This window comes from Balaenoptera ricei, chromosome 2 (genome assembly GCF_028023285.1).
Source record: "Balaenoptera ricei isolate mBalRic1 chromosome 2, mBalRic1.hap2, whole genome shotgun sequence".
In the NCBI taxonomy this organism is placed as follows: domain Eukaryota; kingdom Metazoa; phylum Chordata; class Mammalia; order Artiodactyla; family Balaenopteridae; genus Balaenoptera; species Balaenoptera ricei.
Window position 1 is genome coordinate 182,884,785 of NC_082640.1, and position 12,787 is coordinate 182,897,571.

General features: G+C 55.3%; 1 protein-coding gene across 1 annotated transcript in view; it reads left to right on the forward strand.

The window, feature by feature from the left end:
* Positions 1 to 2,566: 2,566 nt before the first annotated feature.
* EML1 (EMAP like 1) overlaps positions 2,567 to 12,787 on the forward strand; it is a 205,611-nt gene continuing 195,390 nt past the window's right edge. The window contains exon 1 of the mRNA XM_059914983.1: positions 2,567 to 2,750. Within this exon, the coding sequence (XP_059770966.1) occupies positions 2,723 to 2,750 (28 nt within the window). The 5' untranslated portion in view covers positions 2,567 to 2,722. The remainder of the gene's footprint in view (positions 2,751 to 12,787) is intronic.

A 12,787-nucleotide genomic window follows, 5' to 3' on the forward strand; every position in this document is an offset into this window, starting at 1 on the left:
GTGCTCCTCTGGGGGCCCAGCCCAGGGACCCCCAAGCACACGCTGCCGGAGATGACACACACATGATGGGGCCATCAGCCCAGCCTGCGAGGCCCCACGGGACCATGTATGCCTTATGGCAAGGGCTCTGTGGGGTTCTCCCTGCCCCCAAGCCTGACCCAGGCCTGGGTGCACGAGGTTCTCATAAATGCTCCACCCATGTGGAGATGGAGGCACAGAGAGGGGCCATGACCTGCCCAAGGACACACAGCGAGGCAGGTCTGAACCCTCTCATGCTCTCCCGCTGCAGCTCCGGGGGAAAAGTAAGGTGGAGGCCTGGGCACGTGGGTCCCACCTGGTTCCAGCCCCTCCCTAGAGATACAGCTGCCACCCGTGCTGTTCCTGCTGCTGTGTTATCTCGTTAGTCCTCCAGACCCAGCGGGAGAGACTCCTCCCCACTCTGCAGGTCGGGGGCGCCCAGAAGAGCTGCTTCTCTCCTTGCTGACCTGCCTCCTTTCTTTCCTGCGCGCCCTCCCAAGGCACAGGGCAGCTAGGTTTCCACTCACGCCTAGAATCCCAGTCCTGGAATCACATCTAGGTGGTGCAGAAAGAGGGGGAGGATTTCTGGGGTGGAGGGACTGGGGGTTTAGGGCTCCAGAGACAGAGCCAGTCTTTCTTTGTCTTTTTCTCACTTAAAATAAAAATCTCAGTTGGGAGGGACCCAGGATGACCAGCAGTCCTTGTTTGCCTGAGACTGAGGGTTCCCAGGATGCATGAGGACTTTCAGGGCTAAAACAGGGAAATGTCCAGGGAAACCAGGACAAGTCACTCTACAGGGACTCCAAAGCCATTTAATCTAATTCCACCTGATGCTTGAACTCTCCACTGTGTCCTCACCCAGTGGCTGTCCAGCCCTGCTTACATACCTCCAGTGACAGTGAGCTCATTACTGTTCATAACAGCAAGAGCCAACCAAGAGGTAGACACAGCCAGGACCAGGCACTGACCACAGTGAGGTCAGAATTTGCAGAGGAGAGCGCAGGGTCCTCTGACCTGCCTTTAGGGACAGTCAGAAAAGGCTTCCCAGAGGAGGAGACTGGGGAGGAGGACGGGGAATTCCTGACCAAGGGAACACCACAGTCAAAGGCCAAGAGGCCTGGAACCATCTCACATGGATTGAATTCCTTTGCTGTTCTCTCTGACAGCTGGTGTGACTCTACAGCCCTCCCCCGACCCCATCTCTGGAAGGGAGCCCCTCCTGCCTCTACTCCCCAGGTCTCCGGGCTAGGAAAGGTTTCATTGCCAATGGAAGAGCTGCTAGATGCCTTGGAATACCATTCCACCCCCCTCTCATTTTTCTGAGGCTTGTAGACCCTTCACCACCAGCATCTGCCCCCTCCTCCAGGAATCCTGCCCTGGCTTCCCCAGCCCTGTATGCCTCCCCTTTCACAAGCATCAACCTTCTTCTCTCCCTGGGGTCACTACTATCTCCAGCCCCTGCCAGGGTCCCTTGTCACTCTCCAATTGAGCTTTCCCACTTCTTACCTTTGCACCTGCTGGTCTCTCTTCCTGGAGTGTCCTTTCTTCCCCTGAAAAAACTTTCTTATTCCTCAAAGATGTAACTCAAATGCCAACTCTTCCAGGAAGCCCTCCAGTATTTCTCTGACTGGGGTTGATACCGCCTTCTCTTTAAGTCACCGTACTCCTTCTGTGCTCTGCATGCAGAACAAGGTAGACCTCGAGCCTGGGTGGGGGGTGGGGTGGGATTGGAGTCACCGGCACCGAGCCCTGGGAACTCAGCCCAGAGCCCTCCACTTGCCTCACTGCCCTGGTCTCTGACCTGGGTCCCTGTGGGGACTCAGGAGCGGGACTGGTTTGGCTCTTAGGCAAGCACACAGCAAGTGCATACTAAGTGCTTGCTGAGGTGTGTTCTCTCAACTGATATTTCCTGACCACCCACTCTGTGCCAGACACAGGGTCACATGGCTGCCCTTGGGGGGGGTCCATCTCCATTCCCCGCCCCCCCAGCACACATGGAGCAGTTAGAACCCAGGAGGCGGAGGTGCCCCTGAGTGTGGACGGCTCCCATCTGCCAAACAAAGGCGAGGGACACACCTTATAGTCACCTTGGAGACAGACAGCCGGGCTCCAGAGCCCAGCTCCGGTCACACCCCAACCGGCTTTGGGTAGGTCACTTAACCCCTTCTGTGACATGGAGAAGATAGGGGAGGCCGCCCCAGGGACCTGAGAGCAAGGACAAGTGTGGCAGCTCTCAGCACGACCCCGGCACCAGGCACATGCTCCAGGGTGGCATCACTCATTGTCATCCTTCTCTAACGCCCCTAAGTGCACCTTACTGCGTGGGTGGGACCAGTCCCAGGGAGAGAGCTTGCAGGCATTCTGGGGTCCCAGGCTGGGGCGGGGGTCTCGCAGCCTGACCAAGCACCCAGGGGTGCAGCGGTTTCTTGGGCAACATTCTGAGGCTGCCGGAGAGGCCCGGGCAGGGGAGGGCAGTGCCCAGATTTATCCACCAATCCCGCCGGCTCCTGGCCCTGGAGTGCGTTCTTATCTGCCTGATCCAGCATGGGGGGCGGGTAGCCAGGGCTGCCGGGGCAGGACACTGCCTGGGGACTGGACGCTGAGCGGGGCCGGCAGCCGCGAGCCCCACCAGGTGGGTGACAGCCGCCGAGGGCCCTGAGCGTCCCCGCGGGCCGTGGCGGGCTGCCCGCCCATCTCCTGCACCATGTCGGACGGCGAGGGCCCCTCGGCCGGTGAGTGGCAGCGCTATATTTACCCACTGCTGCTCTGGTTGCAGAGCCAAGGCCACTGGTCACCGAGGGCGCTGGGCCCCCCGCAGGCTGCAGGCAGCTGTGGGGCTGGACCCCCTTCCTCTGGGCCTGATGCCTGGGGGGGCTGGCTCCTGGAGGGGGGCGAGTGACTTTCAAAGCTCACTGTGCCTCACACGCCCCCCCACCCCCGCCCGGCTTCCTGACGGGGGTAGAGCAGGAAGCTGTTTCTGCTGCAGACCCTCCCGGCTTTCAGCGGGGCGTCCGGAGCGACCCACCAGGTGCAGCAGGGGCCCTGGCTGCGGCTGGACCCTGGGTGGGCTCAGGGTGCCGGCCTCTGGAATCACGTGCAAACGAGTGTGCGTGAACGTTTACCTGTCATCAGGGGGAAGGGGGAGCCCACAGCATCCATCAGACTCCCCGGAGGTCTGAGACCTCCAGGAAGTTCTGAGCTTCTGGTCTGACAGCACAAAGCAGGCCCCCCATGGGCCCCCACATCCTCTAGGCTGGAAACGGCCAGGGACACAGGCAGGCGGAGGGGTGGTCTGACACTGGAGTCTGCCCACATGTCCTCTGCTCTGCCCGGGGTGAGGGGCTATGGCGGGGACTCCCTGGCTGGCGGCCCCTGGCTCCGTCCAGCTGAGGACAAGCTCTGACGTGGACGTCACCCTGAACCTGCCTCGGGTGGGGCGGGGGCTGGAGACAGCTTAATCCAGGGAAGGTACTGGGGACTCCGGAGTCAGGCTGCCCAGGTTCAAGTTCCAGTTCCTTCACTTCCAAGTTGGGTGACCTTGGGCAAGTGGCTTGACTGCTCTGAGCCTCAGCGTCCCCAGGTGAGAAAGGAGGCAGTGGTAACAGTACGTAACCCACAGGGGGTCGTGAACATTGACTGTGGTGACGCATGAAAGCGTCTGCAGGTGTGTAGTGAGCGCTTAGCAGTGTCTTCGTGGAAACAGCAAGTGGGGGTCCCGGGCCGGTGCACAGAAGCCCACGGGCCCGTGCATCCCTGCCCGGTCCCCTCCAGCCAAGTCTCGGCGCCTAAGCCGCTGCGTGCCTGTAGGCCACGGATTCCTTCTCCGTCAAACGTCGCCGTGGGGAATCTCGGGCCGGTCAGGCTGTCCCGGAGGGCCTCAGGGTGCCTTGTGGGCGCCTTGTGGGCAACAGCGGTGTGTGCCCACTCTGCATGGTGTCGGATGGACGGTTCCAGCGCCTGGGCCTGGCTGAGTCAGATGTGGAACAGAGGGTGTGTGTATGTGTGTTGGGGAGGGGGACATCGACAAAACCGGCCTGACCTCGCCCTCTTCTGGGCTGTGGCTGCCAGGAGCTGTGCGCTGAGCCAGCATGGTGGGGGGAGCGCAGACAGGCCCTTTCTGGCTGGCTCTGCCCACACCTGACGCAAACCCGGAATAGCTCTCTCCCTCCACCAGGGACACAGCCCTGCTTTTAGCAGCTTGTAAAACCACCCTGCTGTGGGGATGGGTATTTCAGGAAGCCCAGGACAATATTAGCCCTTCGGGGCGATGGAATGGGTACCGAGTGTGTGTGTGTGCGTGTGTGTGTCTGTGTGTGGCTGGAGGCTGGGAGGAGACAGCCTTCTCTGTCGGGTCGGGAGGAGGTCAGCTGGGTCGGAAGCTGGTGGGCAGCGTTCTTGCTCTGCCCCTCCTGGCTGGGTGGGCTTCTCTGGGTGAGGTTGGTGCCTGGCTTCCCGCCCACAAAATACCGTGTGATGGTCTTTGGTCTCTGATGTGCTGGGCTTGGGATCACACCTGGTTGGCAGGAGTAAAGACAGAGCCTGTGTGCAGGGATGTATGTTTGTTTATGGTGAGGGGGGAGCGCTCCTAGAGTCTGTTGTCTGAAATTCAAGTCTTTATTGGATTCCTACTGTGCAGCAGTGATTGGGCCCAGGAGGCTGCTGTGAAATATTTCCACCTATTCTCAGTATTCAATCTCTGTGTCCGTGTAGACAGTGGGAAATTTCTCAGCTCTCTGCCCACGACCTGTGTGACCTTGGGCAGATTACTCAAGGGTACTGTGCCTCAGTTTCCTCATCCGTTAAATGGGGACAATAATAGACATTAGCGGAGCTTCCCTGGTGACGCAGTGGTTGAGAATCTGCCTGCCAATGCAGGGGACACGGGTTCGAGCCCTGGTCTGGGAAGATCCCACATGCCGCGGAGCAACTAGGCCCGTGAGCCACAACTGCTGAGCCTGCGTGTCTGGAGCCTGTGCTCCGCAACAAGAGAGGCCGTGATAATGAGAGGCCCGCGCACCGCGGTGAAGAGTGGCCCCCACTTGCCGCAACTAGAGAAAGCCCTCGCGCAGAAACGAAGACCCAACACAGCCATAAATAAATAAATAAATAAATAAATAATAAAAAATAATAGACATTAGCTCTTCAAGTTCCAGGGAGGATTAAGTGACCGAAAGCATGTAACACACTGAACATAATGCCAGGGTTGTTGTTAGCAGTCATAGCTGTTGTTTTTATTATTCAACCAGTAAATGAGCTGCAACCCAAAAAGGAAAATGAAGGGACCAAACTGTCTGCTGTGTCCTGGCCATTGTGGACACACCGTTTAATCCCTGGAGGGGGGTGGCATGAACTCCACTGTATAACTAAGGAAACTGAAACACAGAGAAGCAGACAGACTTGTGCAAGTTCACCCAGCTGGTCAATAGTAGAGCTGGGCTTTGAACCCAGCTTCCCGGACCCTGTTTGTGCAGAACCCAGATCAGATGCCCCTTCCAGGAAGTCCTACCCTGCTTACCTGGGGGATGGGGAAGCTGGCCATCTTGCAGGTATTTCTGGCTCTCCTGTGAGCAATGGCCCTTCTCATTTTGGAGACAGCTAGCTCAACATTTCTCCTGTGAGCAATGGCCTGTGAGCAATGGCCCTTCTCATTTGGAGACAGCTAGCTCAACACTTCTCCAATGTTACAGGCTCCAATTATTTCCAGTAATTTGGAGCCTGTTAAAAAAAAAGGTGGAATCTTGTTAGAGTGTCAGGAAAATTCCACAGCACGGAGCGCAGTGGCAGGTAGTCCGCTCTGGGATTTATGGCCCTGTGCCTGGGCAGGGGAGCCTGGAGGCTAAGGTTACCAGGAGTCAGCATCATATTTATAGCAGGAACTCGCCTGCACCGAGAACTGCCAGCCTGTAACCATGTCCAGTGAAGGTGCTTCCCTTACAGTCGCCTGGCTTCCAGACCTGGCTCTGCCCCTCAGCAAGGTGGAGGGCTGGACAGCTCACTTCCTCACTGAGGCTCAGCTTCCTCATCTGTAAAGTGGGGCCTTGCCACGTCCCTCACTGGCCCTGAGACTTACACAGTGTCTGGCACAAGTGCTGGCACATGCCTGGGTAGAGGGACTCCTTATATCCTGGGTCTGTTGACTGTCTTTTCCTGCCTTTGACCTTGTGGTGACTTTGACCTCTTGGCAGAACTCCACAGGAAGAGAATCCAGCCTCTGTGCTGTCAGTTCCTCCCATGTTTGGGAAAGTTTCCAGCAAAGCAATTTCATGATTCCAAGCACCAAGGAATATGCCGTTGTATTCTCAGCAGAGCACCTGAATGCAGGTCCATCAGAGCCTGGGGTTTGAATCCCCGCTCTGCCATTCCCTGGCTCTGTGGTCTTAGGCAAGTCACTTAACCTCTCTGGGGCTCAGTGACAGGTGGACATTTGCCCTTCCCTGAGGGTGTGGTGAGGATGGACACCCCTAACCTGAGTGAGGGCTCAGCCAGCAGAGTGACCTCCTTTCTCCTTCTGTAAAACCTTCTTCTACCAGCACCACTGCCCACTCCATCCCCCCAACCCCGGGGACTGCAGTCACATTGTTTGTACAGTTGTAAGTGGTTTTTCTGGGGGGAGGGGGGCTGGGGGCTGACATCGGGGTGGTCCACCCCTTTCTCACTCAGCTCCTGGCATCCCAGAGCCCAGAGTCAGCCTGCCCCAACCTCCTGCCCCCAGACCTCGAGGTGAGCCCCCCGCCAGGGTGCAGAATAGCCTCCACCTCCGTCCGAGTTGTGGGCTGGGTCCTGCTCTCCTTTACGGTTACTGACCGACCTCTGGGCCTGGGTCTGGGGCGAGCATCTCCGTGAGGAGATAAAAGCAAAACGCTTTAATTATTATTTATTTAATAATTATTAATTATTTAGGCCCCACTCTTGGAGAGGAAGCGTCTTCTCCCAGGAGAGGCAGGCTTGGCCCCTGGGTCTCAGCATCTCTCTATGTGGCTCCCTTCCTGGCGGTGAGGGCTGTCCCCGACCTCAGACAGCAACTGGGTTCCATTGTCACCTCTTGGCTGGGAGCCGGGGAGATGCCTGGATCACTTCCACGTGGGGGGAGGGGCTGAAAGGTCAGGAGAGAGACTTTGGGGGCCAGGAGGCCGGGGAGGAGGCTGGCGAAATGGTCCTGAGCAGAGAGGGTGAGGCCCACTGGGGGGTGGGGGGAGAACGGGAGGACCTGGCAGCTGCTGGGGCCGGGGAGGCCGAGGCCCGATGCTGCCCCCCTGCCAGGACGGTCCAGAGGACAGACGGCTCATCTGTCAGGGACTCGGGGTGCAGGGGGGTGACCTGGCAAAGCCCCAGGGGTTGGTCACAGCGCATTGGAGGTGACAGAGAATGACTTCCCGGGTCAGGCAGACCTGTCCCCATCCCGGGACACAGGCGGGTCTTCCTCCTCTCTCAACCTCCGCTGGCGCATCTGTAAGTGCGGGTGACACCAAGGCCTCGGGGGTGTCATGGGGGTTAGATGAGATGTCGCCTTCAGACTCCCGTGAACCGCGGGCCGAGGGAGGTATGGGTGGCAGCCAGTGGTCCTCAGGAATGAACCTTAAAACTGTGGCCATAGGTGGTCCAGGTACCTGTGCTAGTGACGGCAAGAAGGGCTTAACCTGCGGAGCGTCAGACCTGGCACAGGAGGCTGGGGTCAGGGGCGGCTCAGGACCCTCCAGACAGCGCCCCGTTTCCGCCCCTCTCGGTTCCCATGCGTCACAGCTCACGCCACACTCCAAGTCCACACTCCCTACCCGTGGATCCCCATGTATGGAGGGGGAAACTGAGGCCCAAGAGAAAGAGAGATTGGCTCAGGGTCACCGGCTAGAGAGTGATGAGCCGGGACTTGATTCCCTAACACAGGCCCCTCGGCACCTGTGCGCGGACTTCACCCCTTCGCTCCTCCCGCTCAAAGCCGGCCCGTCCTACAGGCTGGTGGGGCCCTACCTCCTCCAGGGACCCTTCCCCGGAATCTGCAGCCCCAGGGACCCTGCACTCCTGGAGGGCCCCCCTCACCCCACCATCTGCTTCTCTTGCTCAGAAACAGCAGCTTGACTGGTGCCAACCTGGACACCCCTGTACCGCTCACAGGATACCAGGTGTTGGGAGATGTGTTGGGGGCTCGTTGCTGTGTGACCCAGAACAAGCCTCCTTCCCTTTCTGTTCCCAGAGGGGGTTTTTTAATTTGCATCCACCCCGGTAGAATCCTACAGGTGAGCACACAGCTCTGCACATGTGTCCTGTGTTCAGACATCAGGCAGGGCTCAGGGACCCCGGCTCTACCCGTGAACCTCTGAGCAGCAAATGAAGAAATCTACGCGGCTCCAGTCCCAGCTCCAGTGTCTGAAGCACCCTCGGGGGCTTTTACACTTAGGACAAGAAATACAGCTTAGAAGCTGTTAGGAATTCAACCAGGAAATAAAAGTTACCCTCTTCTGTTTTTTGTTTTGTTTTTGTTTTTTCTTGGCCACGCCGCACAGCATGCTGGATCTTAGTTCCCCAACCAGGGATGGAACCCATGCCCCCTGCAGTGGAAGTGCTGAGCCCTAACCACTGGACCGCCAGGGAATTCCCCCCCCCCACCCCAACTTCTGTTCTTTTAAAGTATTGGGTCCATTCTAACTGACCTTTCTTGAGATAGCAGGTACATTTTAAATATTTTAAATTATATTTTTAAAATGACACAAAGCTGTTGGTGTCTGCAACCATTTATCAGCTTTTTTCTTGAAACTATGCAGGCAAAATAAAATACAGAAACTGGTGGCTGAGATGGGCCAAAGGTATCTGTTATCATCCATATTTATTGATTTCCAGTTTTTGCATTGATCAAAACAGCCCCTTTTGGTTTGTACTATTACTCAGGATGGGCTCGGTATACTGTGAAAAAAATAAATCTCAGTGGCTTAAAGCAACAGAGGTGTATTCCTCGCTCATGCAAAGTCTGTTGCAGGTCTGGGTAACTCTCCAGGGCAGGTCGCCTACATGGTGACTCAGTGGGTGTGATGCCTCCATAGGGACCGAGCTCCCCCTCTCATGAGGCAGGTGAAGGGATGGGCGGAGACATCACACCGGCAATTAAATGCTTCTTCCCAGAAGTGATTAGTATCATCACTACCAGCATTTCATCAGCTAAAACAAGTCCTATAGCCGCACCTAATGGCATGAGGGCAGGGTACAGGTTCCCATTAGGGAACAGATTAGTAATATCTGCCCCCCATTAACTTTTTTTCCCAATTGACTCTTTAAAAAGTAATCCATTTTAATTATGAAATGTTTGGAGCATATTGTATGTGCTGTGGTCAGCAAGCCTCTGAAATGTAAATCATGAGTCCTGATATGCAAATCCCAAAACCAGGGGCAAGATTTCTCAAAACGTGTTCTCTCCCACAGATTTGAACCTGCGTTGAAAAGCCCAAAAATTAATTTCTGAAAGATGTGGTCACAACACCAGCGAGGAAAACATAAGCAAGAGAAAAGTTTGCTGCTTATTGCCAAAAAGCTCTCTTGATTTATTATTTGCTAAGGCACAAAGGAGGGAGCTGGGATGAATAGTTCATGAGCCAGTTTAATCACTGAGATCAACAGATTAAAAAAATAGGACGTGAGTTTGGAAGGAAATGGTTATGCAAATATATTGGAAAATAAAAACTGTGAGTCTGTACCTCATTCTTCTCATAAACACACTGTTTCCTCGATTGTACGACATCACCAAATAAATGCTGCAGCATCAGTTTTGTTACAGGCTTTCCTACCTGACTTTTAATAGTATATAACTAAACGAATTTAAATAAAAATGCACAGCCTAACAGAGGCCTGTGGCAATGGATGACACACGTTGTTTTGTATAACGAGATCAGACCTGGTTTAAAAATAATGTTTGCAGGGACTGGAGGTGGTCTCCGAGCCCTGCCCCAAGAGTCGATGATGTCACCCAAATTGCAAGACTTAAAACTGGAATTTGGGGATGTTGGGCTTCGTGTTGGGGCACAGATGTTCCTGCAGTTCTGGGCTTAGATGTATTTCAACATCTAAGTCAAACTGTTTAAAGAACTCTCTACCAGGTTTAAACACATTTCTAGGAATCCCACCTCATTTATTCTGGGTGGAAAAACACGTCAAAGCACTGGTGCCGAAAACACCCTTCCTGCCGCTTCTCGCTGGAGGGATGAGCTGGCAGTCCGAGTGGACACCCTCATTCAGTTTGTTTGTCGTCAGCTCGTCCTCTGTGCACATGACCTGCTGGACCCTGCAGTGTGAGGGGAGAGCTGGGTCTCCTCCTGCAGACTTACCTTCACCAACCCACGTCAGTTTCCTCCTCCACAGTGTTAATAGACTTAAGTTACGAGAGCACTAAGTGAGACTGTATACAGTAGGCACTAAATAAATGCTGTCTCCCCTTTTCCTAGGTCCTTTCGCATACCTAATTCAGCACAACTCTCCTTATACTGTAACCCTATGTGGTAAACACTGTTTTCCCATTTTACAGATGGGCAAACTGAGGTTTAGAGACATTGAGTGACTTACCCCAGAGCACACAGTGGGGGAGGTGGGACCAGGAGGCAGGTGTGCTGGTCCCAACCTGGGTCTCCTCTTTTGCACCAAGCAGCCTTGCAGCCTGAGGAGGGGCCGGGAGAGATTCAGTCCTTCCCAAAGAAGGCCAGTGGATCAGGGAGCAGGCTTGGGAGAGGGCTTTTATGAGAGCCAAGACAGCAGATGAGATTCGCTCTGAATTCCTTTGGAAGGCACGGGTATGCCAGCGGGAGCACCGGGGTTGAAGCCTGGACACTTGGCCCTGAGCTCAGTCCTGACATGAAAGTACTCAGTGACCTCCAGCAAGTTCTTTGCCCTTTCTGAAGAGGTTTCCATCAGAATCTGGGCTCAGGAATGTTACATAAGATAATCAGGTCTCTTTCCTGTAGCAGAATCTTAGGACTCCGGAGGGGCCTCCAAAGGCCCAGCATGTCTCTGGAGCAGTTCTCTGCTTGCTCGGTGCCTGTCAGCCAGGTGCTGGCCCCCGGCTCTGCCCCAGGACCACAGGGGGCGCAGCCGCGCCTGTGACGGTGGGGCCCCTCCACGCAGCCCGGGGCTAAAGTCAATCCCTGAACTGCTGCTGGTGGGTGCTCCTGGCACCTTCACACCCAAGAAGTGTGGCTGAGGCTGGAACAGAGCCTGGGCTGTGGCTCCACCCATCGGGCAGGCCCCACCCCAGGCCTCCCCAGTTCCTCCCAGAGAGAGAAGCACCAACGGCCACGAGCTCCGGTTCACTGAGCAGCGGCTGCGTGGCCTGCTCTGGGCAGCTCCCTCCCATCTGCGTTTGCTACCCCGTGCCGTCACAGCTCTGTGAGGGGGCACTGTCCCCGTCTCACAGGCCTGGGCACTTGTGGGTGATGAATTACCACTGAGTTCCAGCCTGGATCTTGGGAGCCTGCCCCAGCAGGTACTCCTTCCTGACATCTGGGGGCGTGACCAGGAGGAAATCCAGCCCTCAGCGCTGTCAGAGGTGGACACGGGGAGGCCCTGCAAAAACTCCATCCCTCAGCCCGCATGGAATGCCTTCCCTTTTCTTTCCATCTTGAAACTTGTTGAGAGAGGAGGAGCCTCAACCATGAACCCAACCCAGGAGGCAAAGGCGCTATAAATAAATAGGTGCCACCAGGACCGGCAGCTGTGCCATCGTGAGACCGTCCAATTCCTGGGAGGAGCCCCACTCCAATCAGCATCCACACAGGCGCATCTGGCAGGAGGACAGGCCACAGCTGGGGTCTCCCTGGTCCTGTGGGGTCTGGGGGGTGGCCTTAGCTCAGAGCATGCGGGGGTCCCAGGCTCCCAAGCCTGCCCTGAAGCTGTGGGATCAGCTGGGGGGTCAGCCGGTCAGGGGAGTTGTGCTCAGGCCCCTCTGAGTCCCACAGGGCGGCAGGAGGGTATAGCCAGTGACCTTCAGGGCTGCAGGCTCTGTGGAGAGTCCTGGGCCATCACTTTTTTTGTTTTTTGGTAACTGCCTTATTGAGATGTAATTTACATACCATACAACTTACCCATTGAAAGTGAGTTATGCAACCATCACCAAAATCAATTTTAGAACATTTTTAACACCCCCCACCAAAGAAACCCCTAACCCATTAGCAGTCAACCCCCAGCCCCTGGCAACCAGTACTCTACTTTCTGGTTCTATAGGTTTGCCTGTTCTGGACATTTCATGTAAGTGGAATCATACAATACGTGGCCTTTTGTGATCAGCTGCTTTCGCTCAGCATAACATTTTTAGGTTCGTTTGTGTTTGGGTACGTATCAGTGCTTCGTTCCTTTTGTGGATAAATAGTATTGCATTGTACGGATCTAGATCACATTTTATTTATCCATTCATCAAGTGATGAACATTTAGCTTGTGTCTACTTTTGGGCTCTTATGAGTAATGCCACTGTGAATGCTAGTGCACAAGTTTCTGTGTGAACATAGGTTTTCATCTCTCTTGGGTTGTTATACACCTAGAAGTGGAATTCCTGGATCCATGTTTACCTTTTTGAAAAGCGGTCGGACTGTTTTCCACAGAGGCTGCACCACTTTACATTCCCACCAGCAGCGTGTGAGGGTCTTGATTTCCCCGCATCCTCACCAGCACTTGTTATGATCTTTTTGATTCTAGCCATCTCAGTGGGTATGAAGTGGTGTCTCATTGTGGTTTTTATTTGCTTTCCCCTAGTGACTAACGGTGTTGAGCATCTTTTCATGTGCTTGTTGACCATCACCTCTC